Below are 14,978 nucleotides of genomic sequence, written 5' to 3' on the forward strand. Positions count from 1 at the left end.
CATTTATCTCTGCTATATCTGATCAGCATCGAGTGTGTGCTAAAAAAAATGAAACAAATATTTGTATAGTGTTTTCCTTGACAGTTCCCAAAACTACACATCTCATTTATCTTCACAACACTACTATGACAGTTTTATTATCTCCATATTAAAGATGGGAGGCTGAGCTGAGGCTAAAAATAAGGGCTACCTAAGACCACCCAGTAAGCTTGTGGTTGAGGTGAGATTTGAACTGAAACTTCCCAGCACATTCTTTTGACCACTAAACTTTGCTGACCTCCTACACACAGACCTACATTAGTGTTAGGCATCTATCCATCCATTAGGCATTACAGAGCTGTATTGGCACACTCCTGGATTTGCTTTCATTATCAACATACTCTTAAAAATGGTAAATGCTCCATTTTTATTTGTAAGATGAAAGGCTTCCTTGGTGAGGAGGCAAGTTCTCTGTCCTGTAATTTGAGAACTGATTGGTACATGATTATTTACTTTGCCTAAGAATATTTGTTTTCTGTTCAGGTGAAGTGTGAAAATTAATTAAAAGTAGATGCTGTCTGATGTAATTTCATATTTATACCTTGTTTTGAATAAATCTTTCCTCAGGTTACAGCTTTTATCTTTCATTTGCACGTGTGTTGTATTGTTTTGCATGGAGTATTTCAGTTCTCTTCCTCATTTATTTTGAAAAGTGCCTTAATATTTCTCTTTAAATTTGACAGGATTCGCATTTATTAGGGATGAATGGTTTCTCCCAGTTTTGCTTCATTTCTGTTCCAGCTTTCACTGTGCGTTGTCAAGAAAGAAGAATGCATTTAGACTTTAGAACTTACTTCCTTGCGAACAGAGAAAGAGAACAGGGGACAGGCGGTAACCCTAATTGTGGAGATGACCCTTAATAGGAGGGAAGATTGTGGCTGCTTTTTTCCTAGAAAAAGGCTAAGGCTGTTCACACAAACAGCCCTTCCTGGGTTTGTGCAGCCCTACCTACTATGAGGCACCAAGATCGGGCTGAACCCCGTGATGCCCCACTGGATAGCCTGAAGTTTCCCCCTGGGCTTTTACCCAGGTAAAAGGCCACAAGTGTGCCCTTCTCCCTGGATTCCCAATTGTGTGGCAGCATGGACTGCCTGCAGCTTCATTTGGGCTGCTGGCAGCACAAGCTACCATAGAGGCTGGGGGAAGGAGTGCCCCAGCCTTTAGAATGTCATCTGGGAGCACAGCACAGTGAGTGGGGTGGTAGTGGCACTCGTGTGGGGGAAGGCAGGAGTGATCCTGCCTTCCCCGCAGCCCTCCCCAGCTCCGAGAAAAGAGGTTGTGTGTATGACCTTTATGTCTGCAGGAGTACTGTGGTGGTGATGTGTGAAGGTAGTGTTTGGACTTTTAGTGAGAGATAAAAAGACTCAGGGCATAGTCAGACACATGCAGCGGCATACTGAGACGAGAATAACTCATGAATCATAAAAATGATAGATCAGTACAAATGATATAATTCAAACATTTATATTTATAAAACTCTAAACACAAGTATCTTTTTGACTCATACTCCCCCTCTAGATCTGTTCTACAAATCAGGGTATTCTTGTTTCTTTTTTGCCAAAAAGCATGGATCTCACTCAGTCTCATGTTTTCAGTCCTCTGTAATGTACTGTCAATGGAAAGCACAAAGTTTTTCCTTCATGCTTTCTGGAATAGTTCTTTCATTAAATTGATTAATAATCCACTGGTTCCCCCACGTCACTTGACATGACTTGAAGATCCACAGATACAGTTATATTTGTTATACAAAGAATAAGAGGTCAGTTTCAACAATAAAGCAAATTTAAAAGATGAATAATTAAATTCGAGGTTTTATCTTAGGCATAAAATAAATAAAATGACATGTAACTGGCTTCAGCAGAGAGCTAGCAGGCATTCAAGAACTACTGAGTCTAAAAATGGAACTCCTAGAGCAAGTAAAAGGTGATTTCTGAACTGGCAGTGAGGGAGAGGGGGAGGGAGAGAGAGAATGGCTAAAACAGAGATGGAACTGTGAGAAAAGTTAGGAAAATAAACAGTCTGTCGCTTCAGATGCTTTGTGCAAACCACTAATTCATGGGCAGAATTAGTAGTTCTGGAAGGCTGACTTTTAGCTGTTACACAGACAGTTGCACATGAGTAGATCACAGTCACACACACGCTTAGCAGATGACACATCTAATTTAAGGGAGAAGGAAGTTCAACTTCTTAGATCAGCCACAGAATAAGAATAAAATGCTTTTCACACACAGAGGCTGTTCACATGGGTAGCCAAGCCTGGGTTTGGCTGCTTATGAGAACTGCCGGGATCCATGTGGATCCCAGCGGTAACCCAGAGCCGAAGCCCAACTCTTAGCCGAGGTTGAGGGTACAAAGGTGCCCTCAACCTGGCTTCTTGAATCATGTGTCAGAGCGGGCTACTTGTTGTTCATGCTGACACAGAGACGGGCTCATAGAACACCCATCCCCTGGGGGAATCCCTCAGTGCACCATGCTTGGCATGTGATATGCTGTGGGATACCCAGAGGCCGGGATAACGAGATCAGGCCTCAGAGAGATCTGCCTTGCTTTGCTCTGCCTGGAGCAGCAGGAATGGTCTGGGAGCACGGAGTGCACTCCCACCTAGCTCAGGATGCTTGTCTGGGGAAAGGCAAGTTTTGCAAAGCCTTCCCGACTGCCCGCCCAATCTGGTAGGTCATGTGAATGGCCCCAGAGATTAATGGCAGGGAGGAATAGCTCAACAGGAGAAAAACAGCCGAGATAAGACAGCGAAAAGTGTAAAGACTCCCTCAGTGCACCATGCTTGGCATGTGATATGCTGTGGGATACAGTATATCCCACAGCATATCCCACAGCATATGTGTGATATGCTGTGGCTTAAGCAGAGGCGTAGCAAGGTTGGAGTGGGCCCAGAGCAAGATTTTAAAATAGCCCCCTCCTCTCACTGAAGCTCAGGTCATGAAGTAAAGAAATTTTAAATGAGACTGAATAGTGGCAACAAAAAACAGAGTAAAATTTCTTATATATAGCCTATGTGCCACAATAGAACATCATCCTAAATTATTTTTTTAAAGGTTTTGTAAATTGTGGACGATGCAAGCCATTTAATGGTACTAGAGAAAGACATGTTCTGGTAGCTCCACATCAATTTTGGAGGATGATGAATACAACTGAAGGAAGCCCGGGCAGGTGTGCGGCTGGGGGAGCCAGTCATGTGACTTGCCTCGGGGGGGGGGGGGCAAGGCAGTGGATCCCCAGACAACTGTCTCCCTTTGCCCTGTTATAGTTACGCCCCTGGGCTTGAGCCCTGTCCTAAATCTGCTGAGGTGAGTCTTTGAACTCAGTGGGGTGAAGCTGGATAATGGGGGAGAGTGCATGTAGCAGCCCTAGAAGAGAAAATCAGGGCTACACAGAGGTCTGTGATAGTCCACTTTTTTGCTCTACCCTAGTTGTAGGAAAATCTTAACATTGTGGTGTATGTGGGCAAAGTGTGTCAACCATTTCAGGAGGTAGTGCCTACTGCTGGAATGGTTGCTAATGGTTCTGACCAAACAAACTAGGCTTTCTTGGATGGGATGTCTGACCTAGGGTATCCCTGGATAGTGGATTCGAACTAGATATTTGATGATTTTTTTTTGCACACCTGGACAGGGGTAGCAAGAGGGTATACAGCTGCCCTGCGACAGCAGTTTTTGAAGCAGGAGGGGGAAGTGCGGTGTGTGTGTGTGTAAGAATGCCCTCCCACTAAAAGCTGCCCCACCTCCCACCTTAAGGTCACCGCCCATCTCCCTAGTTTCCTGTATCCCAGGGGTACATGTACCACAGGTTGGGAAACTATGCACTAGATGAGTCCAGAGCCTTGTCTGCTGAGCCTTGGCAGCAGAGCTGAGTTGAGGAGTGAGGAGCTGAGCTCAGCTGAGCTGAGGAGAGAAAAACTAATGTGTGGAGGGAGGGAGAGACCACACTGAGGTTGATAGGCTGAGTCACAAACAGTGGGTTTCTACTTCTTCGGCCATTCTACAATATTCATGAACAGAATTTCTTCAGTACAGCTTAGATCCTTCTTTTAATTTAAATTTTTATTTAAGATTAGCATTTATAGCCTGTCTTCACCATTGAAGTCAAGCAGGCTTACAGTCTAAAAGTCCAATCCTATGTGTATTTACTCAGAAATAAGAGCCACTTAGTTAAATGTGCTTAATTAGGTAAATAAATGGATGTGCTGGCTAAATTGTGCTCTTTGCAGATCGGAAGGAATCAAGGTAGATCCCATCATGCACACATGTGCATCCCCCCTCCCCCACCCCCACAGTGGATAAAATGTCAGAGAAGCCAAATGTTACAAGAGATCTGTCTCTAATGGTGGGGTGGGGACAAAAAACAAAAACAGGCATACAGCCTACTCCCTGCCTACTTTTCTAAACCTGTTTTTTCTCGTCTTGTCTTTTCATGATTAAATATGAACAAAAGTTGCACTGTGTATATGTGTTGTGCATATACACAGAAATATTTCTTAAACAATGTTTGGAGTCTTAACTAAGTACCAGGATTATTCTTTTGTTCTTGTTGAATGGCTGAGTGATATATTTGTGAAGGTGGGTTTCCCCCCACCTTTCCTCCCACTAAGTACAATTTAGCTGAGTGGGTTATGTTATAAATGCTGAGGGTTGCTGTTGGTCTTGTGAGTGAGAGGAAGTGTCTGCTTATCCCCATCCCTGCCTCATAATAGTGGAGATTTTTCAAAGAGGAATTGTGTACAAGTATAGTTGTTACTATTTGATAAATTGGGATCCTTTAACAAGATGCATTTCATTCCTGCTCTTCTACTTTCTTTAAGAACTATCAGAGTATTCATTAGTTGTAATTCTTACTTTGATTAATTACGAGTTCTTAGATTGATTGATTTTTTCTTCGTGTGTGTATAATTGTGACAAATTGATTTCAGCACTACTGAACAACTATTATTTACCATTTATTTATTTATTTGACACATTTGTATACCACTAAAAACGCAAGTCTCTGGGCAGTTTAAAACAAAACAATAAAAACAACAAATAAAAAGGTTAAAACATCACAACAATTTAAAATTTAAAATGTTAAAACTATTAAAAACAATTAAAAGTATATCTAATTAAAAGCCTGGGTGAACAAATGTGTCTTGACTGCAGTCTTACAACTTTAAAAAGTTGTAAGAGATGGGGAGGCTCTGGGGGCAGCAACGGAGAAGGCCTATCCCTGAGTAGCCACCAGACGAGCCGGTGGCAACTGCAGATGAACCTTTCCAGACGATTTCAATGGCGGTGTGGTTCATAGCAAAGAAGGTGTTCTCTTAAATACCCAGGGCCCAAGCTTTTTAGGGCTTTATAGGTTATAACCAAAACTTATCAGCATCCAGTGTAGATCTTTAAGATAGGAGTGATATGGTCTCTCTGAGATGACCCAGAGACCAACCTGGCTGCTGCATTCTGGACCAATTGCAATTTCTGGACTATGTACAAAGGCAGCCCCACATAGAGTGCATTGCAGTAATCAAGTCTGGAGGTGACCAGCAGATGCACTACTGTTCTGAGATAATTTTATTTATCTCAAGAAATGGATGCAGCTGGCGTATCAGCTGAAGCTGATAAAAGGCACCTCTGGCCACTGCCTCAACCTGGAACACCAGGGGGAGGTTTGTGTCCAGAAGTATCCCTGGACTGCGTACCTGTTGCTTCTGGGGAAGTATGACCCCATCCAGAACTGGCAGATCAAAATCATCTCCCAAGTTCCGATCCCACTCAATAAGTCCCTCCGTCTTATCTGGATTCAGCCTCAGCCTGTTATCTCTCATCCAGCCCATCACTGCCTCCAGGCAGGCATTTAGGGAGGTTATGCCTTCTCCTGATGATGCTGACATGGAGAAAAAGATTTGGGTGTCATCAGCATACTGATAACACCTTGCACCAAATCTCCTGATGATCTCTCCCAGTGGTTTCATGTAGATGTTAAACAACATCGGAGACAATATGGAGCCCTGAGGGACACCATACTGAAGTGACCATATGTTAAATAAGCAGATGTCTGTGTGTGTGTGTGTGTATATATATATATATATATATATATATATATATATATATATATATATATATCTCCCCAGCCTGAAAAGTAAGCAGTGTGCATCATGTCTAGGGTTGTATTGCCCACCCACCCCAATATTTTCCCCAGTATCACATAATTGACATAGCTAGGATTGCTTTCAGTAATCATCTGGGTGCTTTCCAGATTGCATGCTGTCACAATGTCGCAACGGGTCCCTTAAGTGTGCTTCTGTATTGCCTGTATAAGTGTACTTCCATATTCCGTATTGCCCCTGCATTATAAGGAAGGTCCCATTCATAATTCTGATGCCTTCTTTTGGGTTTGATTGTTTTGTCACAGCCCTATAACATCGCACCTATGCTTTTTAAAAAATAGCTGTATTTGCCCGTTGTCGGAGGCTTGCCCCCTTACAACGGACCTCTAATGTGGTTTGAATTTGGTGCCACAAAATGCTGCCATTTACACCACTTTTTGTGGTGTAAGTCTCACAATCTGGAAAGCACCCTAGAGATTGATTCAGATTTCTGGAGACTCCAAGTCAGTCTCAGTCTCAGAGTACATTCCAGTCTCCTCAAGCAAGCTCACTTTAAAAACACTTATGGGGCCTCATATTTGATGTTGTTTAATGTGTTCCCCATGAGTTCATCTAGGAATTTAGTAAGAGACTGGGGCTGTTCACACAATAGTGCAGTTGGGCAGGTGTGTGTGTGTGGGGGGGGAAGAAGGGTTGGAAGCAGCTGGGCTTGCACACAAGCAAGTAGCCTGGGTTAAGGAAGTGTCCTCTCCTTTGATCTTGGCTAGCAGCCAAGCTAAAAAGCCAGGCTAGGTGGTGCTGGCCCACTGGGATCAGGAGTGATCCCAGTGGTTCTCACGTGCAGCCTAAGCCAGGTTGGGTGTCCCTAGCCTGGGTTAGGCTGCACATAAGAACAGCCTCAATAAACTTTCATGGTCCTCTTACTAACTTTATTGTTTTTATTGCTGCTCCTTTAAAAAAATGTTTTTATTATTTTTGTTGTATTTGTTTGTAATTTTTATACTTTTAATATGATTTTGTCCTTCTTTGGAGTCCTTTGGAAGTTATAAAATGGCGGCTTATAAATTGTAAACGTTTAAGCTCTCAACCACCCTGCACCTATAGACTGAGGATCAAACTACATGTTACATTAAATGCATAGTTTAGACTTTTTTTAAAAAAGAGAATTAAATAGCAGCCATGAGAGGGGCTGATTGGGATTAAGATCAAGACATGCACAGCAGCGGCGAGATTGCTGTTCTTCAGGAAAGGGTGCAGCTAGTGTATCACTCAAAGCTCTGCAGAGCCAGCTATCCCTGGAGCATCCACAATCAAAGCTAGTTCCAGGAGCACACTCTGTGCACTTGATCCTTCAAGGGAAGTGCTACCCCATTCAAAATAACTGAATAATATGTTCTTGATTGGCTTTCCTATTGACCAAAGCACATCCATCTTGTCTGGATCTGTTTAATTTTAGTTTGTAAACTTGTATCCCATCTTAACAGACATCCCCACTTATGAACAAATAAAAAAGAAATTCATTAAGCACAGTGGCTGACATCCTGACTAAATTACTCAATGGAAGTCCTATTAAAATTAAGTAGTTCTTCAGAGAAACGTCTGAGTCACTATTGAGTAACCTAGTCTGGATATCAGTCAATATGAAAAAACATGATACAGTAAAAGCAGGACTTAGTTTATTAGTCTACATCCAGCTCATCACAGAGTCCAGACGCTGGTCAGGAGCTTCACTACCTTCCTAGTATCTGATGAAAAGGAGAGTTCGGATGGGGCATCATTTGCATACTAGTCTTGAACTCCCCTCTTATTTTCTTTAAATCCTTTTTTCAAGCCCTCCTTTTCTGTGAAGCCTTTGGCACAACACTTTAGTCACCATTCGCTACAGTAACTCAGCTAGGCCAATGGCCAAGGAGAAGAACAAAAGTCCTCCAGTCACTACATTCTGTGGAATCTGCCCTCCAGATAGGACCAGAACCAGCACAAAACAGTGTCTCCTAGTCCCAGCTCCATTGGGACTACCAACAGAGCTGCTAACATGACTGAGAGTACTGAAAGGTGCAGCAAAACCAACAAGGACACTATTCTTCTGCCCAGCTTCCAGCAGAAGTTGTTCCCAAGGACAGCCAAGTCAGTCTCAGTGCCCTCCCATGAGGAAGCATTTATGATGTCCACTTTTTAAGCCAGTTCACCCTCATAAAAGACAGTACACATATACAAGAACAACAACTATACAAAGAAATATACAGCTAAAAATTATCATAGGAATCTATGGAGGTGTGCATTCATTCAAACAGTTTCCCTCAGATCATGCAGGTCTGCATGTTTATTTGAATTTTCAACTTTCAGTTTAGCCAGTGAGAACTATGGAGTCTCATTGTTTTATGAGGTCAGTTATTTAATGGATGGAACATTCTACTCTGCTGTTCATATGTATTTAAGCCCAAGGGCTGGAACAGAAAAACATGAGCAGGGTTAATTATATTAACCTTTTAGGTTGGATAGGTTCCAGGGAAATCTGGGGGAAACTTTTATAGAGTTGGACAACATGTTGGCTCTTTTTCTGTATATGTAAATACATATAAAGCTGCCTTACTGAGTCAAGTTACTGGCCCACCTTGCCCAGTATTGTCTACTCTCCCTGGCAGCAGATCTTCAAGGACTCTGGCAAAGGCCATTCTAGCCTTCTGATCTGAAATCTTTTGTATCTGGAGATGCCAGGAACAGGACATGTCTTCTACTGAGTGATGGCCATCTTTGGGAAATGTCTTTGGCTGACATCCAGACTAATGCTGCACTTATGGCGACATATTGCACTAGTGCAAGGCTGTTGTGCTAGCCTAGCAAGTTGCACTAAGTTGGGAGCTTGGATTCCAGACGTGTTACACTGACTAGCACAACAGGGGGGCTTATATAATAAGCTGCAGAAGTAGACGTCTGCATCATGTTCTGATGTCCTTGTTGCACAGGCACAACGCCTGCACAAGCTGATCAAGAGTGCAAGTGATTGCACAACCATTAGCATCTGTGTAGCTACACACATTTCATGTGTATGTGCAAATTTGTTTCACTACCACAGCGTTAGGCTGGATGTCAGCTACAGTCTTTCTATATATCTGTGGAGTTTAAAAGCACATCTTAATAAGAATTATTAATCATATGCAGTGGATGTGAACTGTTTTTTAAAATCAAATTCCAGCACAGTGTTTAAAATCTGTGGGAGTCTTTGTTCTCCTTAGCAAACTGCTTGTGACAGTCAGTGGCTGACATCCAGACCATATTACTAAGAGTTACTCTGAAGTACTACTAAATTTCAATAGGATTTCCTCTAATAAATTTAGGCAGGATGTCAGCCACTGTTAAGTTAATGTCCATCATGAAAGGAATTTGAGCATATTAATGGGCTGGTACAAAGAAAGCTGGTATAGCATATTTTTATTTTTAATTTATATACCACTTTTTGACAAAAAAGTTCTCAAAGTGGTTTACATAGAAAAATAATAAGAATAAGGAGGAGAAGATGGTTTCCTGTCCCCAAAGTGTTCTCAGTCTAAAAGGAAACTCCTGGTAGAAACCAGCAACAGCCACTAGATGGATGCTTACTAGGGTTGAACAGGATAGTAGTTCAGAGATTGAACAATTAATTGGTTCAAGTTTCACCTCTGCCCTGAATTCACTCAGCAGCCTTAAGAACAGCCCTGCTGGTTCAGGCCCACGGCCTATCTAGTCCAGCATCCTGTTTCACACAGTGGCCCACCAGATGCCTCTGAGAAGCCCACAGCTAAGTGGTGAGGGCATGCCCTCTCTCCTGCTGTTGCTCCCCTACAGTTGATATTTAGAGGCATTTTGCCTCTGAGGCTGGAGGTTGCCTATAGCTATCAGACTAATAGCCATTGATAGACCTGTCCTCCACGAATCTGCCCCTTTTAAAGCCATCCAAGCTAGTGGCCATCACCACATCCCGTGGCAGAGAATCCCATAGATTATGTACTGTGTGAAAAAGTACTTCCTTTAGTTGGTTCTAAATTTCATGGCCTTCAGTATCCTGGGATGACCCCTGGTTCTAGTGTTGTGAGAGAGGGAGAAAAATTTCTCTCTGTCCATTCTGTCTACTCCGTGCATAATTTTATACACCTTTATCATGTCTCCCCGTAGTCACTTCTTTTCCAAACTAAAAAGCCCCAGATGCTGTAGCCTTGCCTCATAGGAAGGTGCTCCAGGCAGGGGCATAGTAAGGTTGGAGTGGGCCCAGATACAAAATTTTAAAATGCCCCCCCTCACTGCAGCTCAGCTCATGAAGTAAAGAAATCTTAAATGAGGCTGAATAGTGGTAACAGTTTTGTAAATTGTGGATGATGCAAGTCATTTAATGGTACTAGAGAAAGACAGGCTGTTCTGGTAGCTCCAGGTCTTAACACTCACATCAATTTCAGAGGATGAATACAACTGAAGGAAGCCCAGGCATGCGGTTGGGGGAGTCAGTCATGTGACTTGCCTCTGGGGGCCCCTCCAAGGCAGTGGGCCCCCAGACAACTGTCTCCCCTTGCCCTATTATAGTTATGCCCCTGGCTCCAGGCATCGGTCATATATGAATGGCTGTCATATAAACCCAAAACAACAAGGTAGGACGACTGGAGAGTGATTGTGTGGGATGTGGGAGCTGGGTAGGATAGCTTTTCATCCATCCTCGCTAAAATATTGGGGAGATAATCTGGGTAGGACATTCCCATCTTACCCAGCTCCTGCCTCCCAAAGAATCTCTCTCCTATTGTTGGAATTATTGATTACTGATATTCCGCAATAGCCAATTTAGCTATGGGGTTTGGGGTCCTGACCAAAATCACGTGCTGGAGGCTTGCTTTAAATTTTGAGTGCCCAGCTGGAAGATGGATTTACATTTGCATTTTTTAAAATCAATGTATATGTGCTCTTTCTGTTTCCTGTGAAGAGACAGTATTTTGTACAGGCACAATAGTGTTGTTGTTGTTTTTAAAAAGTATTTTGGCTCCTGCCTTGGGGGATGGCATTTCCACTTTAAAAATTCAGTGTAGAGTGCATTAGGACCATAAAAAATTTGCAGTGGACATGTTTGCAACATAGGTGTTTGGGCTATCATTATAGAGACAGGTGAAGCTTAAGTAGCAATTTCTGTATCATTTGTAGAAGTGCCCTGAGCTATTTTCTGCTCCGAGATGGTAATCTGTCTACAAGTTCTAGACTTGAAGCCTATTAACACAGAGAATGTTATAAGCAGAGAAAGGTCAGAGGCCAAAATTGGGTCAATGATCTGCACTGATCATGCTCTAGTCACAATGCTTTGGTGATAATGTGATTATAGAAATTTCACGAAATGGGGTTGAAACACTTTTTTATTATGAGATCAGGAGATTTATGATGTGATCAACCAAGCAATATGAGAATATGTTCATTACAACATTATGGAATACCTTGGAAGCATATATAAGGGGAGTATTTTTGGAAACAACATAAAAAAGACATGAGGTCGGTTTTATTTAACAAACAGCTTTGAGACAGTAACAGGAATCAAAATGTAATTCAGCTTTGAAAAACATACAATTTTGCAAAACGGATTTTTTGAAATAAATCTGGAAAGTGATTAGCTCACTTAGTAGCTGCAGAACAGAAAAGTGAATTATTATCAATATAAGGTAGAGATATCTGTTATCACAGGCCCGCTTGAGGAGAGAACCAGGGCTGGGAGTGCTGAGGCCTGGCTTGTCCCTGGCACCAGCCAACAAGGAGGAAAAGGGGACAGCCTCTAGGTGTCAACGGCCCACCCACTTACAATTATAAATAATATGCTAAACATTTTTCTAGAATATGATTGATTATTAGAAGTACTAGTGCGAACTTAGTTCTGTAGTATATATAATTTAATTGTTAAAGTTTTGTTTACTGGTCAATGACCGTAATAAAGAATCTGATCTGATCTGAAGTACAACTGTCGCTGAAGGAACCAAAGTCAATGATTTTGAATCTTAATAAAGGCCCGGTCCAGTCTGTCTCTTTCCCCAATCTCAATAGACTCTTTACTCTTGTGTCTTGTTTTGATTAATCAGTTGTGATCCTTGGTATGTTACCAACGAATTGGATTGCCATCACATAATCACGAATCAGTTACTTCTAATTTCATTATTGCCTCTTTACATATTGCTTTTTAGTCTGTTCATCATACATCCCAAGATTAATGAGTTTCTATGCAATCTCCAAACACCTATTCTTCTGCCTCCCACTACAAATGTGTGTCTCTCCTAACTCCACTCGTACGCATGGTCTTGTGGTAGAGAGCTGGTCTTGTGGTAGCAAGCATGACTTGTCCCCCTAGCTAAGCAGGGTCCACCCTGGTTGCATATGAATGGGAGACAAGAAGTGTGAGCACTGTAAGATATTCCCCTCAGGGGGTGGGGCTGCTCTGGGAAGAGAAGAAGGTTCCAAGTTCCCTCCCTGGCATCTGAGAGCCAGCGTGGTATAGTGGTTAGAGTGCTGGACTAGGACCGGGGAGACCCGAGTTCAAATCCCCATTCAACCATGAAACTAGCTGGGTGACTCTGGGCCAGTCACTTCTCTCTCAGCCTAACCTACTTCACATGGTCGTTGTGAAAGAGAAACTCAAGTATGTAGTACACCGCTCTGGGCTCCTTGGAGGAAGAGCGGGATATAAATATAAATATAAATATAAATATAATAATAATAATAATAATAATAATAATAATAATAATAAATAATCTTCAAGATAGGGCTTAGAGAGATTCCTACCTGCAACCTTGGAGAAGCCGCTGCCATTCTGTGAAGACAATACTGAGCTAGATAGACCAATGGTCTGACTCAGTATATGGCAGCTTCCTATGTTCCTATTTCATGCTCTTAATATCATGCATTAGTCCTTTCCTTCCTCCCCAAGACCCCAATTTCTCTCTGTTGTCTTGATTGGTAAATAATACATTGTTACAAAACTATTATGAACTCAGGCTCTCTCTGTTTGTGTACCCCATGACCATATTAATTTCTTCTCGCCTACCCTCTAAAAACTGTTTCTTTTTCTCCTTTCAGAAAACCCTGAGCGTGCAGCTCTGTATTTTGTCTCTGGCATTTGTCTTGGACTCCTCCTAACCTTGATGGCTTTGGTGCTCCGAGTCTCCTGCCGAACTGACTGCAAACTATCACCAGCAAAAAAGCCACTGCGGGACAGTGACAGTGAGAGCAGCGATAATGACTCGGAAACCATATCTGACCTCTCTGCTAGGCGGCACCGCAGGTTTGAGAGGACTCTGAACATGAATGTTTTCACCTCAGCTGAGGAGCTGGAGAGAGCTCAAAGACTAGAAGAAAGGGAGCGCATCATCCGGGAGATATGGATGAATGGGCAGCCAGACATCCCAGGGACCAGAAGCCTGAATCACTATTACTAATGGCTAGCAAATCCTACCATCGAGATCTGCAGCCAGAGTGTCTTCTCAGCCTGTTGGGGGAAGAAAGAGGAAAGTAGCTCTACTTTACAATGCCTTCCTTTCTTATGCAAAGAGTTTATTTACTGAAGGCACACAGACATCCAGCAATAAAGCATTCCAGTCTTCTCCTTGTTGTTCACAAAGATCTTGTTCTGGAGAAAGGAAGAACAGTTTGTGTTATTCTGGAGTGTAAGGGGACATACAATATTGAAAACTCACTTATAAGAGATTATTAAAGAATATTTGGGAGTTCTAAAATGTAAAATCCCCACCCCCCTCCACATGTCTGAGAAGAATGGGTTAGGTTGTTTTTTGCTTTCCCTATATTTTAATGGTAAGAAAACTGCTGGAGATTATTAAAAGACCACGTTGCTGAAGAAGGAACCATGCAGAAGAGCATGATGAGTGAATGTCTTTGGAAAGTCTAGGAATTAATTTAGTTACAAAATGAGGGAGGGAGGGATTCCTATAGAACTGGGTAGTCCTATACTATGAAATCATCTTGGTGCTTGGATGTTCAATATTATATCTCGTTATTTAAGACTGTGTTTTTAAACTTCAGTGGCAGCATTTTTACAGACACCTCAGGGATAGAATGCTTCCCTCCTGATCCCCCCACCCTTCCTTTCCATCTGGTCTTCCAACAAGACACTGTATGTTGTTATAGGAGCTGTGTCAGTGATGAGTAAACTGTTAGCCACCTCAAAAAGGTTGAAAGGATATGTGTTCGTGTGTTTGTGTTTGTGTACTGAGAATGCTGCACAGTGATGTGCCTTATTAATTACTGGTATTAAAATCCAATTTTTTTACAGGCAGTGATGCACAACATTTTTATATATTTAATTCCAAATAAAATATAAAGAAGAAAAGGGTTGCATTTAAATTTCAGATAGAAAATGGGAATAAGCGACTCCAAATACTACACAAAAGTGATCATTAAATGTTGAAAAGATGCTGCTTTCTTCATATTTCTTTGAACTGGGGATCTTTCTGGAGATTTCCTAAAGTTGCCACAACTGCACCCTGCTAAGGGTGATTGGTCTGAGCACATCAGCCAGTTTTATTGGTGACTCAAGTGGTTTCAAGAAGGCCTGGCCCTAAATTTCAGTGAGCTCGGAGCCAGCCCCTCTCCTTCAACATTTCCATAGATTGCATATGCTGCTGATCCAAGCCATTTCCACTGGAAGCGATCAGCCCAGTTTCACACACTAATCCCTGATGTGGAACTTTGTTCAGTGCCCCCTGACATATTAAGGTGATACAATGTTTACTGCCTTTCTTCTGCCCACCCTGGCATTAATATCCTGACAAAAATTCCAGAGTGTTAATGAGGCATGCTTTCCCCTTCCTGAAACCACAGTGCTGCTCCTTAACCCTTTGAC

General features: G+C 42.2%; 1 protein-coding gene across 12 annotated transcripts in view; it reads left to right on the forward strand.

Moving 5' to 3' along the window:
• The window catches only part of EVA1A (eva-1 homolog A, regulator of programmed cell death), a 126,417-nt gene extending 112,006 nt beyond the window's left edge, over positions 1 to 14,411 (forward strand). For all 12 annotated transcript variants that reach the window (XM_053283910.1, XM_053283901.1, XM_053283911.1 and 9 more), the window contains one exon: positions 13,199 to 14,411. In XM_053283910.1, coding sequence (XP_053139885.1) covers positions 13,199 to 13,557 — 359 coding nt within the window. In that variant the 3' untranslated portion in view covers positions 13,558 to 14,411. The remainder of the gene's footprint in view (positions 1 to 13,198) is intronic.
• The last annotated feature ends 567 nt before the right edge of the window (positions 14,412 to 14,978 follow it).

This window comes from Hemicordylus capensis, chromosome 1 (genome assembly GCF_027244095.1).
Source record: "Hemicordylus capensis ecotype Gifberg chromosome 1, rHemCap1.1.pri, whole genome shotgun sequence".
In the NCBI taxonomy this organism is placed as follows: domain Eukaryota; kingdom Metazoa; phylum Chordata; class Lepidosauria; order Squamata; family Cordylidae; genus Hemicordylus; species Hemicordylus capensis.